The sequence below is a fragment of the Halictus rubicundus genome, chromosome 18 (assembly GCF_050948215.1).
Source record: "Halictus rubicundus isolate RS-2024b chromosome 18, iyHalRubi1_principal, whole genome shotgun sequence".
Lineage (NCBI taxonomy): Eukaryota > Metazoa > Arthropoda > Insecta > Hymenoptera > Halictidae > Halictus > Halictus rubicundus.
The window spans coordinates 5,186,100-5,203,274 of NC_135166.1; the positions used below are offsets into that span (position 1 = coordinate 5,186,100).

General features: G+C 32.9%; 2 protein-coding genes across 4 annotated transcripts; one reads left to right on the forward strand and one right to left on the reverse strand.

Moving 5' to 3' along the window:
• Positions 1–611: 611 nt before the first annotated feature.
• Inpp5e (Inositol-3-phosphate synthase) lies at positions 612–6,965 on the reverse strand. 3 transcript variants are annotated; one of them, XM_076803611.1, is made up of 7 exons: positions 5,808–6,965; positions 5,060–5,563; positions 3,684–3,878; positions 2,572–2,884; positions 1,921–2,480; positions 1,357–1,825; positions 612–1,258 (listed from the first exon to the last, which is right to left on the reverse strand). In XM_076803611.1, the coding sequence occupies exons 1-7, from the start codon at positions 5,818–5,820 to the stop codon at positions 1,144–1,146; spliced, it is 2,169 nt and encodes a 722-aa protein (XP_076659726.1). In that variant the 5' UTR covers positions 5,821–6,965; the 3' UTR covers positions 612–1,143. The 3 variants fall into 3 exon arrangements, with proteins under 3 accessions (XP_076659726.1, XP_076659727.1, XP_076659724.1); XM_076803612.1 differs by lacking the exon at positions 3,684–3,878 and having other exon boundaries at positions 5,808–6,964; XM_076803609.1 differs by lacking the exons at positions 5,060–5,563; positions 5,808–6,965 and having other exon boundaries at positions 3,684–4,970.
• Positions 6,966–9,327: 2,362 nt separating this feature from the next.
• Positions 9,328–16,397, forward strand: LOC143363024 (uncharacterized). Its single transcript, XM_076803602.1, is given in 11 exon segments — positions 9,328–9,637; positions 9,639–9,717; positions 10,248–10,570; positions 10,572–10,719; positions 10,722–10,819; positions 10,822–11,458; positions 11,558–13,681; positions 13,834–14,015; positions 14,096–14,414; positions 14,543–14,752; positions 15,684–16,397. Coding segments are annotated over 10 exon segments (4,179 nt in total). The 5' UTR covers positions 9,328–9,571; the 3' UTR covers positions 14,746–14,752; positions 15,684–16,397.
• Positions 16,398–17,175: the final 778 nt, after the last annotated feature.

The window sequence follows — 17,175 nt, forward strand, 5'->3', positions numbered from 1 at the left end:
ACTAGAGTAGCGATTGGCGTTGCCATCCTCGTGGCAGCGCAGTTACTAGACGCGTGCCTAGGGGAATAGTGCGGCAGCGTCATCAATACCCCCACAGAAAATTTGCTGCTAGCAGGGCTCTGCTGTCAATATTGCGCTTACGGGACAACAGATAGATATGAAATGATATGGAATTGGTGCCAATGGACGCGGTCGCCTAACGCTAGTCTGCCACCAGTCTAGCGGAAATTTGCTTACTGGACATTAAACGTAATTTACACTGCTAACTTTCGTTTAAGGTTGACAAATTAATTTATTTATGGAATAATAACATCTTTTAAGACTAGTACATTATATGCATGTATAGATGTATACGTACATTATATGGTCCCAATAAATAAATTTGTAAAATGAAACAAATAGTTTACTAACTACAAAATTACGATTCGCAAACAGTGACTAATCATAGACAAAACTCACAAAATCTGTATTTCATTTTTACAATTTAATATAGACTAGACATTGCATGTATTTTTACACAAAAGCATTTGTGTATAAATAAAAGAAACTTTTCAAAGAAAATAATACATTTTCACTTCAATAATACATTTACAATACAAATAAAGACGGAATAGTTAAGCACATAAATGTCTTATGTCTTTTAGTGTACTTATTGTTCTTATTAAATAATTTATGATACATACAAATTAGTGCTAGAAAATAATAATACAACTTTTTAACTTCTATACACCTTATAAATTTCAAGATAGCTGCCTACTATTTGAACAGTTTTTATTGCGCTTCTCTAAATAACATGTATACCTAAAAAATCTGGGCATTATAGCTACTAATTATAAAAATGGTTAATTCACGTATATCTTCTTTTGACTAGATATTATGAAGTGCACATATAATATACAGTATAGAATACAGTACATGTACAGTAACATACTATAATGAGTGTACTCCATGTAAAAAAGTTATTAACAGTTATAAATTTTTTTGTATATATAAGTATACAAAAAGAAGTAATGTTGATCGTGGAAATGGCAATAGCTATGCTCTCACATTTGGCATTGAATAATTAGAATGATTACATACATTATACCCATATAAACTTGACAGTACGAAATTTTGATATTTATTTACGATTTATAACAACGATTATTGAATTGAACATACTTTTGAAGTTCCGTGCGAATCATCCATAGCAGCTGCTCGTCTTTTTATGCCCTCTAAATATACTTCACGGTTAAACAAACCACCACCTAGAGGAATTCTGTAAAAAATGTTAACCAAACAGTGTAATATTTTATAAATTTGAACCATATTACTTATACATACATTATACATATAACATAAGAAATAAGTACATACATGTCAATACCAGGCCTTATAGTCGTTTTGAAAACACCCCACACAGGTTTATGATCCGAAGTACAAATGCTTGGTACGGAATCATATACCAGACACTCTATGACTCCATCTTTATATGAATTTGTGCTTTCGTGACTAACTCTTCGCATGTATCCTTTTGTATGGCCTTTTCCCTTAAAGAGAATTCTGTCAGTATACGCGGGTGTGCGTTGCTTACTACTTGAGTCGAAATTCTGTGTGCCAGGATCATATTTATAAGTGGGTGGAAATGTAATTGGCGCTTCCTCAAATCCACGTAAAACAGCACCTTCCTTAAGAATTGTTCGTAATTGGTCTTTATGTAAATTTACTGGGGATTGTTGAAGGAAGCATGTATCTGTAACCCATTGTATAACTTCTTCTCTCGGTTGAGCTAAACGAAAATTTAAATCCCCACACCAGAACACGCAATCAAAATTTTGAGTTACATCTAAAATTTTAATTATTTTGAATTAATTGAATAGTTCTGTAGTCAAGTGGAATTGAATATTGCAACTGTAGTAGTATTATCAGTAATATTCATACCTTTACTCCTATGCCTAATTGGTAAATCTTTAGGAAGATCAAGATTTCTAATTATTCTTTTAATGTCATTGACTCGTTCTTTGACTTTATCTTGATGTGCGGTCAAATGTGCAGTAATAAAGAGGAAACTTGTACCAAATAACATTAAAGCTATAGCTACTGCTCCTTTTGTTCTAAACGCAGTACCTGTTCTAGTCGAAAAACTAGCATCTTCAGCAATGGAACAGAACCAAATTAAATCTCTTCTTAAAAAGAGAGCAAGATGTAGTGTACCTAAACCAGTACTAAAAAGCAATACATGGGAAGGACCAAGAGTTTCCTGCAAAGCTGCTTCCCATTCGTTTCGTTCCGAACACGATTCTTGTGTTCCAATTACTAATAAGTCTGGAACAGTTTCTATATCTGAAGGTAACATAAAATCATTTAACTCTTTTGGTGGATTCTGTCCGTTCATGTTCCATGTTCCAATAAAAATTTTTAGTTCACGATTTGGTAGTACTTTCTCAAGTTCTACAGGTCCAAGTAATGAATTTGCAGCAATTCTTCCATGAAGAAAATTTCTATAATAGAAATTAAGTGAAATTATAACATATTTTTAAATGTAAAGCTGAAATGTTTACATAGAAATTGCAATTTTGTTAAGTTGTTTACCTTTCGCGTGCTTTCTGTGTAGGAATCAGATTAAAAACTTGAGCAGCTAGTAATGCTTGTTTTGCTAAACTATCCATAGACATTCCAGTTGTTTGAGACCGACGACGTTCCTTTTTCTTGGATAATGCATTGTATGACGTAGAACAAGGTTTGAGTTGAACAGGTGCACTCCTTACAGATTCTGGACTTGAATGTCGCATAGAATTTGTTGGTGAATTTACTACTAAATTATCCACTGAACGTCTACGAATTAGTTTTTGTGTTACGTATGTAGGAACATTTGGAGAAACAGATCCAGAAGATGAATTTTCACCTAAAACATCAAAAAGTAACAGAATTATAAAATTCATTGTTTATAGACAGTTGTAATATTTATTGTTACCAATGCGAAATTTAACATTTGCAGGATCATTGATAAATTAGTTTAAATACATATATGTATAGGTGTATCAGGTTTCACTTATAATTTGTAAAAACTCATTCCTTCTTTATACAATTAAAAAAAAAATAGATATGTACCACAGAACTAAAATTCAATCATACTGTACACTGTGCATACATATTTCAAGATAGCATCAGATAATTATTGAACATTATTGATGCAAATAAACATTTTTTTTTGACTTCTTGACATCCATTTAAGTTAATTTTCTGTCAATGATTATGTTTGGAAAAAATAAAACTAAATACAATGTACAATAATCAATACAGTATGTGTCTATAATGAAACCAAATTAGTATAATTGATTGCTTCTAAATACCTGAGAGTGACATAGTCATTGAGAAGATAACAAACTCACATATATATAATTTACAAGAAGTATCTACATATTACAATAAAACATTTGTAGTTATTTAATTAATTAATATATGTAAACACATATGATACTTTCTTTATTTTTAGAGATCATTAATATGCATACACATTATGACATGTTTAAGATATGACATTATATTTAATGTAAATATCATGTCTGAAACACCAATAGTTGGAAACACAAAGTGGATGACTAATTAGAATAATGTAATATTTGTACAATAACAAAATAAAAATTATTTGAAAAACCCCAAGAATCAAATTTTAAGCATCAAATATACTTTATTTATTGTACCTTCTTTTCCTGGTTTTTCAGTACTATTCGATTCACTATATTGAACCATATTGTTAGCTTCATGAGGATTGTAAAAGTGCCGTTCCATTTCCAGGAAGAAATGAGTTATATATTTTTCTTTTGTAAAATATTCATCCTCAATTAAAAGTTCATTTTCATCTTCTGATGATTCTTCGAATAAATCTTCTGTTAAATCTGCAGAAAAATCGCTATCTTCACTACTTTCTTGACCTATTGTTTTTCTTTCTCTTACTAATAATTGATGTGTTTCATATGAAAACTCTGTAGTATTAGAATGTGGTACCAAATTTGGCACTTTGATAGAGGAATTTAAATACTGCGTACAATCTTCTTCATTCGATCGATATACATTATTCACTTCACGATAAGATTGTGTTAAGAAAGTCAATTTCATATCTAAATTCCTATCCGAACTAGAAATACATTCCTTTTCCCCTGTGTTCATACTCGTGTCTGGTACACATTTTGCTTTGTTATGCGTGGATACATTGTCAGTATATATATTACTTTTTTGCTTTGAATTTCGAGGTACATCAAACACAGTTTTTCTGCTCCCACAACATTTTTTATCAGGGGAGTTATTAACGATAAAACTTTGAGTATTGTTTTCAGCAATATCCAAATTTAGTTTGCTGTCAATATCTGGTTGCAACACTAACACATTTTTATTTTTATATCTATCACTATGATCTATCTCAATGTTCAAATTATCAACATGTTCATTTAAAATTGTTCCAGTATTTGAATTCTGTTTTTTTTCTTTTCCTAATTTTTCACTTTTATTTTTCTTTAATTTTTGGCATAATTTAGTAAGGAAAGAAGGTGTTTTTCCTTTAGTATGTGTATTTGCCATTTTTTTAGATACTATTTAAATTCTCCTTTCAACGTATTCTGATGTCAAAACTTAAGTGTCAACTGAGTCGCAGTAAAGCCTACACATCTCCTTTATAAGAGCAATAAATGCAATTCTTCGACATTCTACAATCTACAGCAATGAGGTAAGACAAGGTGGGGATACACAAGGTCACTACTACCTCATTTAATAAGATTAAACAGTTGGCAGAAAAAGAAACAGGCATGGAAAAGAACTTGTAGGTTCTAATGAATTCAAAATTAATTTTAACTTCTTTCCAAGTATACTATGTACTGTATATGTATATATGTATATATACAAATAATATAGTATAGAATATAGTACGTATTACATAGTACAAAGAAAGCTAGGAAAATCCTCTAGTAAATAATATTGAAGCTTGCATTTATTTTGCTCTCAATAAATTATAAGAATCAAATTATACAATACTGAATTGTATTCATTGTTAAATATGAATATCATTAAAAATTCATGTTCTTACCTTCAACAAAAGTACTGTGTTGCTGCTGCTGCTGGTCTTTTCCAACAAAACTATTATTTTCTTCCAAGATATTTTCTTGAATACTATGTGTACTATTCGGTGTATACATGTATTCTTTGTCTACTAGTACATCAGGTTGACAATTTCCATTAACAGAAGCTACTTCAGATTTCACAGATGCGCGACTTAATGTAGTTGGGGATAATCTACTAGCAGTTAAACTTTCTGGAGGTGTTCTACTGCGTTCTGTTATTGCACAGCACAATGATAGTTTTGTACTAGTATGAGATCCATGTTGCGAATTTTCTGTTTTAGAATTCTTCTTCGAGTTACTGTCTTTATAAGATGTTTCCAAACATCCAACCTTGGTCTTTTTGTTCATAAGCATATGACAAAGAGATTTTTTCTTTTGTTTTGACTTAGGTGAAATATCTGCTCTAGCTGTATTTGCTGCATTAGATGCATCATTCTCTTCGTTTTGCTCCATAATGGTGTTTTCAATTACTTGTATATATTTCAAACACAATATAAGTGATTCATTTTATTAGGAAATAAATTATTTTGTTGAAATTTTATCGTAAGCTCAATAGTCAGGAAATATGCGTGTTGATTAAGCTGGTTTTTATTGCATATAATCATACAATGTAAATCAAATTTATTTTATGAAATAATTATAAAAATGTTATTTCTTTTAATGATTCATCATATAATCAGTTACTATTTTAACATTTATGGTTAAGATATATACCTTTTATGCACATTTTTGTAAAATTGTGTGTAATCCTTTCAGCATTTATGCTATATTGTACGATATAGGCTAAAATTGTAAATCAAGGTGTTCCTTGTTAACAAAGATGATACAATACTTTGTTAATAGTTTAATGTTTGAATTTTTTAAACACCGGAATAAATATATTTAATATTATATTAACACAAGTAATTGCGCTTCAAATACCATTTAATTTAACACTTTTATATAGAATAACATAGAAAAAGTAATTAGAGTAAAAGCAAATAATACATGTTTGTTAATGTATTATTTAGGCTGGAAATTTAATTTTAATTTTTCTTGATTTAGTATCATAGGCACAGAATACATCTTCTTCCCATAGATACATATGTATGTGTACATATGTGTATACATATGTAAATGTGATATATATGTATATGGTACATATATATACATATATATATATGTATGTTTAATTATGTTCAAGAGGCCTATCCTTCTGAATTTTTCTTTCTTTCGAATATTGTGCTATATAAAAACATTGTCAGTTGAATAATACAAATGAATTTGGTTTAAATTACATACACCTTTTTCATATCGTTATGAAATTCACTTTGACTTTGACTCTTACATTAGCAATATATTGACACGTCATTCACACCAAATCCATAACAAACTGCATTGCGATTGAAAATAGTTGACAGACGATTAACTCTGACTTCCGCTTCCATTTTTATGCATACAATAATTTAAACGACATAATACGTGTACTGTATTGTTTGAATGTTATTAATAACTCTCATTAACAGTTATTCTGCAACGGTAATTGTTTTCATTACACATGAAACTATCACGCGTCAAAATATCGTCTCGTTCACCACATTTGGGGGCTGATTTCTGAACTTGCGCAGCTATCGGTCAACCAGTCTGTGACGCTATTGCACCATGTATTGTATTAGGAAATATTTCTTGTAAAGTTGTAAATTATTGTAACTCTTGAGTAAAATTGTCGCGAATGTACTTCTTCGTTATTTGAAGAAGGTACAAGAGTTCCCAGTTTTCAGCAAAAATGGTATCTGTCAAACCGAGCAGACGACATTTACAAACGCCATATTGTTGGTAGGAGATACTACCTGTGACGCAATACATATTCTTCCTATGCCTACTTTGTTTGTATATGCATCAAATATACAGATACAAACACCTTGTTGACCAGTGCCGCTTGGCGGCTTGCATCACTATGATGTTTATTTACGTTAACCGATTGTGTATACCTGAAGAAATATGTATAGAGTATACATATAATTGATTCATCATATATTTCTATGGAATATAAAAATACAGATTTCAAATTATTATTCGATTAAAATCGAGAATATTTTTAATGCGTATACACATTTCATAAATCTTACTGATTTCCTGCCTGGATTAGAAAGAACATACAATGAAATTTATATGTATATAAACATATTGTGTACGATCAGTTTGTATGACGGCGGTGTAAAATTAATCATAAAAATTCAACGGCAATGTTTATTAGAAAAATCATCAACCGGTTTGATGTATGTTTTCATCGAAGATTCGCGAAAAACGCAGAAACTGTAATGCGTAGACACCATATGTATAATAAAAGTGCGCAAAAATAAAGTTTATCGCGGGTTTCTTAATTACACCATTCTTTGCACGATAAAATGATGTGACATGGACCCTATTGTTCTCAAAGCTTGATTACAGTCAATTCATAACAGTACTACCCAGAAAAAGATCACCGTATCGCCGCGCACACATGCATACACGCATCCGTACGTACAGTAAAAGAAATGTCACGCTGTGGTAAGTAATTCTAATATTTACATATAGTCCACGTCGTGTTTGTTTACGTGCAATCATGTTTACCGATTGATCATGTATCATAAAATGTATTTAATATCTCCACTTCAATCGGTATTGTTCTCCTGTAACTTAATTATTACAAACCGATTTTGATATTTTTTAAAAGTTATTGTTATTATAACTTATTACTATAACTAATATTCTTTTCAAAGAAATATACAAATCGATATCTACAAAGATCGATGTATCGGTGTTATAAAATTAACGAAATTTATCGTAACATAGTAAATATGATTTTTATCATATTTTGGAAAAAAGTTACTATATAATGCATAAACTTAAGTTTAATTCATCTGAATTTGCTGCAATTCCTTCAAAACATTGCATGTTTTTGTTAAAATTTGTGTCCCCGCTTTTGAATAGTGTTCGAAAAATATGGGCAGAATTCCAACGAAAGAGAGCACGAATATTGTTATATGTAGATATACGCAAGAAACATGGCTAACTTTAAGGGTCGACACATGTTTCAATTAACTTCCTCATATGAATCCGATTTACGTCGCGATAAAGAAATTCATGTACATACTGATCCGGTTGCTTATAGTAGTATGTATAGTGTTAAAACGAGAATTTATATGTACATATATTATAGATACTCCGATATAACATCACGTTTGTCCACTAAATAATATGTAACATTTTAAATAAGGACAACATGTACGTATTCGGAAACATAATATTTGTACCTTGTAAATCTGGAATTGAATTAAAAATACAAGTACTTTACTCGCATACGTGTACGATTCGTAAACGCAAATCGTAATATCTGTTGGACGTTTACGAAGGTTTGAAATAAGAGAAATAATAATTTTTTCACGTTAAAATCGTCTACTTATATATGCATATGACAACAATTGTATGAAATTATTCAACATGCGTAGAGTGTAGTAAATAGATACATTTGTAGCGAAGAAAGAATCGTACACGTATCTAGGTATAAAGTATAAAAGATAGAATGTATAGAAGATTGTAATGTAGAGTAGAGGTATATAAATGAGAAAAAGGTAATATCAGAAAGAGCGAGATAGACACGTAATTGACGCCGCCACCGCAAGGTGTCAGCATTGCATGCGGCTCGCTCGCTAGCGGCCACCATTGTTGAAATTCTGCTTTGGTTGATGCCCCGACGATTTTTTGGCTGAAAATCGTAAATTCGCCAGCCCCTGGCAAGGGCTCTGTGCGGAAGGTGCGTATTCCGTAATAAATCCGCAACTATGTTAAAATCATAATGGCCGTCGGTAGTATGTTTCGCGATTAAGGGCCCACCGGGAAAACCCAGTGAAATCGAGTGTGCCCATCGATTTACGCGAAAGAAAGAGGCACCCATGTCCGTGTCGTACGTTCTATCGGGGTGTTGGTGTTATGTGCAGTGGCTAAATTGTGCATGATACATACGTGCGTGCATGCGTGCCGGTATAATGCAACGCGTTTACTCTGCACAAAGTACAATCTGTCAATCCTAAATCTTAGTTGACCAGTTTGTGGATTCGTAATTATTTCAATGTGTCTAGAATGCAATATTTAGGCGTCAGCCAAAGATCGCGCGTCTAACTCGCAAATTTTTGAATACGTGCACGTTGTTCTGCGAGTCAAGACACGCGACTCGCGCGTTATCAACGATACTATTCAGGTGCGGGGACCACATCCCTGTTTCGTTCATTTGTATATGCGTTCGTGTAAGTGGTTGTGTGTGGGGCTGTATGTGTGTGCGTGTGCAGTTTCGCGGGGTTGGAATGTCTTCTCTCCACGCGTTGCACGTTGTGCGTGCATAGGCGTGTGCACACGCGACACACGTCATTCGCTTATGCTTATGGGTTTGTACGTGCGACAGTGTGTATTTTTCACGAGTGTGTACGCACTAGTTGGTTAACGTGATTCTCTTCGTGTATATGTGTGATCTCGTGCAATATATCTACGCGTACTGCATGCCACTGGAATTTACGAAAAACCACGCGAAACTCTGCCCAGCTACGACGCTGTCGGCTAAGGAAATCGAGATATACAGTGTCATACTCGCATGCTCATCGCTCCCCTCGTGGGTAACGTCGACTATAAAACACTAACACTGTTATTCCTTATATTGTGCATCTCTCGAAACCGTTACAATCTCTTCCCAGTGCTATTCTGACAGATGCTTCAAAAATTGACGCATTCAATTGATCACCAATCATTTTCACACTACAAAACGGTGTATATTGTTTCAAACGATATCATTAATTGCTACACTTTCGAATGTTGACATTCCTGTTTGTAGTTTTGAATCACAGTCGTAATTCGTCTCTTTTTATACTTTTATGAGGTTCGAAGTTTTTCCTTTTTAATTGGTCCACTTATTTCTATGGAATCAGACTCGGAGTACAGAGATTCGGAGTACAGACAACAGATTCGGAGTAGTACGTTATATTAGTCTTTGTATTGTTCTGTTGAGAATATAATGCTAACTTTGTTTCATACATTTCTTTTCTTGTTAAGAGGATACCGTCTTGCAGGATATAATTATAGCAGTTTGATATTATGAAACGAAGAAAAGTATTTTAGTTTTCATTGTAAAATTTTCATTTGCAGGGCTATTCATACTTGGAGTTGCGCCAAAATGGGCGCTATCAAATAATTTCATGCAGTGGAATTATATACAAGAGTTGGTAGCACATGGTGGTGTACCAGATACATACAATTCATGTCATAAGGAGGAAAATACAGGTGTGTTAGACTTAAATCCAACATATGGTAATCGAATCTTAAATTTTTCACTACCAACAAACAACGGGATAGTAAATTCTGATACATAGAAGAAAGAGATTGATACTTACTTATCAGAATTTTCAAAACAGAAGTTAGCAAACTACATGGAAAGTTATAGTACCTGTCAAAGTAACGATAGCAAAACAGGTTTCAAATAAAATTCTTTCTACTAAAAAGATTACAGACATTTGTCAGTCTTGTGGAGCAAATATAAATTCCTCTAATACAGGAAAACAGATTTGCGATAGTCATACAAATTTTGCTAATCTTTATCATTTATCAAAACGCCTATACATTACACAAAGTACAAAATTTGATCTGATATTTTGGAATAGTATAATTGTATTTCTAACCTGTTTTGTATTTCTGAAGAAGACAAACCACTTAATTTAGTAAAAAAAACTTAGGAAACAATGAAAACTGCTATGACAGACAATAAACCAAAGATAAAAAAGAATTGTGCACATTATCATATCTACAAACAAATTTATGTAACTGTGTCATCTCAAATAGTACAGATCATTCCTGTAATGTAGAAAACTGCTATTATACAAAATACAAGGGAATGCACTACGGTTTACCAAAATTTTCAGATTTACAAAATTTATCTCAAAGCTTGAAAATTGAAAAAACATTACTACAAACTTCAAAGTGTAAATTATGCAAAGATTCTGAAGTAAACTCCGACTATGCATCACGTAGATATAGATATTTAGACAAAAAAGAATCTTTTACTCGTAACAAAAATTTGAATCGCAAATCCTCATTGTCTTTATGTGAGAGGAAAAGAACAGATATTACTTTTACACACTTTACACCAAATGTTAAAGATACTGATGCTAAAAGTGAATCTTCTGCAGAGCAACATACAAATAAGTCAACGAATACTTATTTTGCAAGCGATTGCAAATCAATATTAAGTAATTGGGAGGATTTCGAAATGTCAGGACAATATCCAGGTCATAGCCGACCTCCAGTTGGCACACCTCCGCCACAGACAGTCTGGAATCATCTAACAATGACACAAGGACAAGGTAATATTATTTAATGTGTTTATACATTAATTCGTTTGAGTATTGAATATTATCGTACAATTTTATTTCATAAAAATGTATTGATTTTCATTTAACTAGTTTCAGGCTTGAATATTCATCCAACAGCTCTGTCTGGCGCAGCATTAAGTCCAGCTGGATTTTATACGCATCCATCTATTGCAAGGGCATCTCATATACCATCACAACTTACACCTCAACTTGCACACACTCAAGCACCTCCAACGTGGCACACACCAACTGTTCCATCAAAGAGTGTTACTCCAGCGAATACTCCAGGAAATCCTTTATTTAGTTTACAAATGCTAGTAGATAATAGGCAGAATCAAAGTCAGTATAGAAATTCGCCAGGTTCACAGAATACATTAGACTTATCGTCTACATCAGAAATTATCCCTGAAAATTATTCTCGAATACCTCAAGATATTCCAATAAGTTTGACTGCGAGAAATGTAGATAAGAGTAGTAGAAATGGAAATATAATATCTCCTCCGATACCTTTAAATGGAGAGACCTCGTCGGACAGTGGAATTAGTTCATCGGTTCCAACACCTAATTCTGTTAGCGAGCCAGTTTCACTTTCTACAAAAGAAGCTACAACACCTAAAATAACAGTGAAAAACTTTGGACAAACTCCGTTCAGTGAAAAAGGCGTGGCCAACCTCCACGATAAAATTAAGGAAATGAATGTAGATAATTTTACGCAAAAAGTGATAAATTTACCACCTAGTGTAACAATTGAAAGGGTAGTTCCAGATAAAAAGGAATCTGAAGTTACGAAGAATAAAGATACGTTAAGCGTTATTGCACAAGTGCCAAGAAATGTTCTACCTGTTATTGTAAATCTTACCTCGAAAGGAGACAAAGATGTAACAGACAGTCCAAAACGAGAATCATCGTTGGAACGAGATCGAAAAATTGAAGAAACGAATGTAAGATCACCAAAAAATTTACCGAAAAGAGGTAAGAAAGGTGTCGACTCTTTGTTAGAAAAATTAGAAGGCGGGAACAAGAAACTTGGTAGCGCTGAAAACATTGGATCTGTCATTGTGATGCCGGTAGAAGAGAAGGACACGTGTAGTGTTAAAAGTATGTCTCCAGATCGACAAAAATCGAAGTCTCCCAACAGGGAAGACGAAGTGGTATCCCCAGCATTCAGTAATGACGATTCTAATGATAATACCAAACAACGCAGGAAAAGAAAATTGGAGAAACCTGTACGACTTAGTAAGGATTCGAAAACAGAAGTAGAAGACATGGAATTGGAGCCTACAGAACCATCAGAGTCTAGAGCATGTGAACCAGTGATACCGGGAGACGTGATAAATGTCGCGCCAGTTGTAAAAGTTGAAGATAATACTGATTTAGTAGAGCAGAGAATACCTGAAAAAGTTGAAGACAACATAGAAGAAAGGAGTGAAGAAAACCAACCAATTCGCAGGAGAAGAAGTAGTGAAAGTACACCACCTAGTTCAACTCCTACAAATCAGAGGGTTCGAAGAAAATCTAGCGATGATGCTACTGAATTTTCAAAAGTAACGAGTCCAAAAGGTGTAAATAATACAAATCCATTTAATGAAGTTGAATCAGAACTAGAAAAAATGTTTGCTGGTATTGTTGAAACAGAGACAGATGTCAAAAAGGAAGAATCAAAAACAGAACTTGCAGAATCTGAGGATCAAGCTGGCAGCACAACGAAAACCGACAGTTTAGAAAATAGTATTCTGCATCCGAAAGATACACAAAGTCTAAATCTTACTGATGTTTCGTCCACAGTTGATGCAAAATTGTCCGGAAAAAAGGGAAAGAAAGCTAAAGTGCAAGCTGGTAAACGGAAAATATCAAGATCTTCCGAAAATATTTTCGGAACTATAGGTAGTGACGTACCCCAAAAAGAAATCAAAAAAAGAAAAATATCTAAAAGTTCAAAAAAGCAAAATGTATCGAAGAAAACGAAGAAAAATACGAAAATAGACGGACTCAGAGAAATGGCGTATGATTCTGGGTCAAATGCAAGTTCTATTAGATCTCGTGGACCTGTAGTTCATGTTGAAGGTCCAAGAGATAGTCCGTTAAGCATTCAAGTAGTTAATGCTCCACGGGAAGATGAAGAAGAGAAAAATAAAGAAAAGCGGAAAAGCGTTGGAAATGGCAATGCAGGAAGAAGTAAGAGACTTAGTCACCAAAACGATTTGGACTATAGGGGTATGTATTTTTCATATTTTTCATATTAACGCATGCAAGCACAACGAATACTACTTACAATATAGAAATATTGAAAAATATGTCTACTAAATACATAATTATATCTAATAGATTATTATACATAGAAGTTTCATAATATTTGTTCCATTTAGGTAAAGTCAGTAGAGCAGGTCTTTTCAGTTCAACCTTATCATCACGTTATGATGCACATACAACAGATTCCACATGGGTTTGCGTATTTTGTAAACAGGGCCCTCATTCTGTTATACCTGGAGATCCTTCTCGACCGCATCCCAATTTGGCTGGTCCTCATATAGCACCTGGAACTTACACTGTACGTTGAATCTTGGTTTGTTGAATTTCAAATTGGGAACTTCATTGATCAGTGGCGCTGTATTTCGATTTAAAATACAGGTTCCAGCAGGTGTTTTAAGCGATTTATTCGGCCCATATTTAATTGGTAAAGAACGTTTGGAAGATGGAATTTTATCAGCGGACGAACAAGAAATTACTACAGAACAAAAGAAAGGTGGTAAAAATAAGAGAAGTTTGAGATACGCTGGGCTAGCTGACCAATTTACTGCAAAAATGGGGAAAAAGAAACGAAATTCTGTTGAAAGTAATACAAACGCCATTTTTACGGGGATGACTGTACTTCCAGGAGAAGAACAACGTTGGGAAGTTTGGCTTCACGAACAGTGTGCAGTTTGGGCAGCTGGAGTGTATATGGCAGGTATAATCAAAACGACATCTATAATATTATTCGAATAGTTGGCATACACAATTTCGACAGATATGCATGCCACAAAGTAAAAAAATGTGATATCAAAAGAAACTGATTTTCGTTTTTATCGTTTGTAGGGGGCAGGGTAACAGGTTTACAAGAAGCAGTGTGGGATGCGGCAAAGTCGATGTGTGACGCTTGTGGTTTAACGGGGGCAAATATTGGATGTGTTAAACGTGGTTGTAAGGCTGTTACACATTACCCTTGTGCTCTTACAAAAGGTTGGCACTTGGATACACATCAGTATATACCGAAGTGTAACCTTCATCGAGTTACGTGAAACTTCGGTAAGTTTTCAAATACTATATGCAACAAATTTTGTTCAGTACAGTGGGGCCCATACTAATTGGTTCCACAGCGGGCGATGTAAGTCTGGTATGTGTGTATGTACGCAACATGCATACATGTATTTATCAGATTAGGAGACGCATTCTCTTTCAAATGTATAAAAATGATAGAAGAGATCACATTTAAAGTTTGTATATTTATAATTAATAAATTTAAAGAATAAAACACGTGGAGCGTGAAATATCTGTTAAAAACAATTGACTTTCGGCGTTGCGTAGACAACATAACTGCGAAACGACATAAATCGAGAGGACGTAACTTGGGGCCCCACTGTATATAGCAAAGAATATAACTTTAAATAACTTTCTACATAACACGAAGTAGCAAATTCAAATTTACAACAAAAACTTAAGAAAACTGGCTTCACTTACTACGATTTAACTTATGTTTAACACGTTCACAGTCCGCTGTCCTATATATGTTCTTCGAATGGGGCGATTCCTGAGGTCATTTGAAGCAACTTTAATACGAAGCTTAACGAAGCTACGAAGAAGATTTTCGCAACGAAATAGTTATTTCAAATGACCTCAAGAATCATCCCCTTCGAGGAAGTACAACATTTTTGGACACCCTATAGAATGTATATTCCTCCATATATTCTTTAAACATGTTTCAACATGTGTTTGATTGAAAAGTATGTTTATACTTTCCGATAAAGTATAGGGGAAACGAGCGTTACACGATTCGCGTGTATCGTATATTGCGTATCCTTGTTGGACATACAATTTGTTAGACTGATCTGTGAACGTGTCACGTTAGCGACTCAGCATAAAGATTTTTTTACTGTTTTTGATGATCGTATTCGTTGCTAAGTAATAAATTTAATAAAGCTCTAATCCAATCTAACCTATAATTTATTTATATTTTCAGCATTTAAGAGTTTTGAGATGTTTTGAAATTACGCTTTGCGTCATATGATGCGTAAGTGTGTTTGAGGCGTGAAAGTATATATGTCATGACAGACATATGGCAATTTCTATACACAAAATATCAATATGCTCGACAGAAATACCTTCCAATGTACAAGATGTTAAAATGAGAATGCTGTTGTTGTCTTTAAGAATTCCAAACGAAAATGGAAATTAATGGAAGCGAAGAAACGGAAGTTCTTCTCGTTAATAAAATTTACTTAATTTTCTTGGCCTGTGGCCTTGAACAGTGGCCTTTTCGACCTAATGTAAAAGCAAGATTTTTAATTTTAAATCTGTAATATAGACGAATCGTTGCTGAGGGATAATGTTAATCGAAAAATATTTGCTTTTTTACTCATACTTAAGAAACTTCGAAACGTTTCAAAATTTTCCCTGAAACATCATGTACGCAGGAATAGCATATAGGGCATATTGTATCAAAATTTGGAGAAAAAAACCAGAATTCGGCGAAGGTTTGATAATTATGGTGTTCCCGCAAAGAATCGTATGTGTGTATATATAAAATAGGATAGATTATTAATCAATTAAATTTGTGAAATTTGAACATTTATGATAGTTTTCATAAAAAGTGCGGACTAAAGACATACGGACAAGTGTTCTCCTGTGAATGTAAGAAATCACCTGTAAATAACAAAGTTCTTATATGAGAAAATGACTATTATATTATTATAGAATTCCAATGATACCATAAGACTCTTCCGTTTTTAAAAATCATGCTATTTTAGTAAGCATGTGTAGTTATGTTCTTTACTGCGCGAAAATACACTTAGCATAATGATACTTATTTCTATTATAGTTTTTTGAAGATTATTTGTGACATATAAATCTCATATAGGTGTAAATAAATAGATTTCAGCTCATATAATATTTTCGTTTATTTCTTGACCTCGTCATAATTATATATTTGAAATAAGTTCCATTACTAAAGAGAACGAGCTCACATGTTTACTTAAAAAGAACACTTGTAACACTTTTAATAAAAATAATAATAATAATATTATTCTACTGCTAATACTATTATTATTATTATCATTGTTGTTATTATTATTATTATTATTATGATTATTATTATTGATCTTATCATTAATTTCAAGCAGAAAACGTAAACTTGATTTACAATAACATTTCTTTTTTGACGTGTGTCAATTGTAAGTTTACTGTTTGCCATTATTTATAAATGTGAAATCAGTGATTTAGATTTAAAAGGTATGGATACGATTTAGTGATTCAATTATTCGCTACTTATTATTATTACAATTTTACGTTAGCTAATATCGATTATTTTATTTTTACACAATAATATTATTGTATTCATTTTCATCATATTTTGTAAGAATATAATAGAGACCCGATTTTGTAATAACAAGTGTAAAGGCGACGCCGATATTGATTCCTTTGATGGACCTGGGGATATCGATAAAAATCAGGAA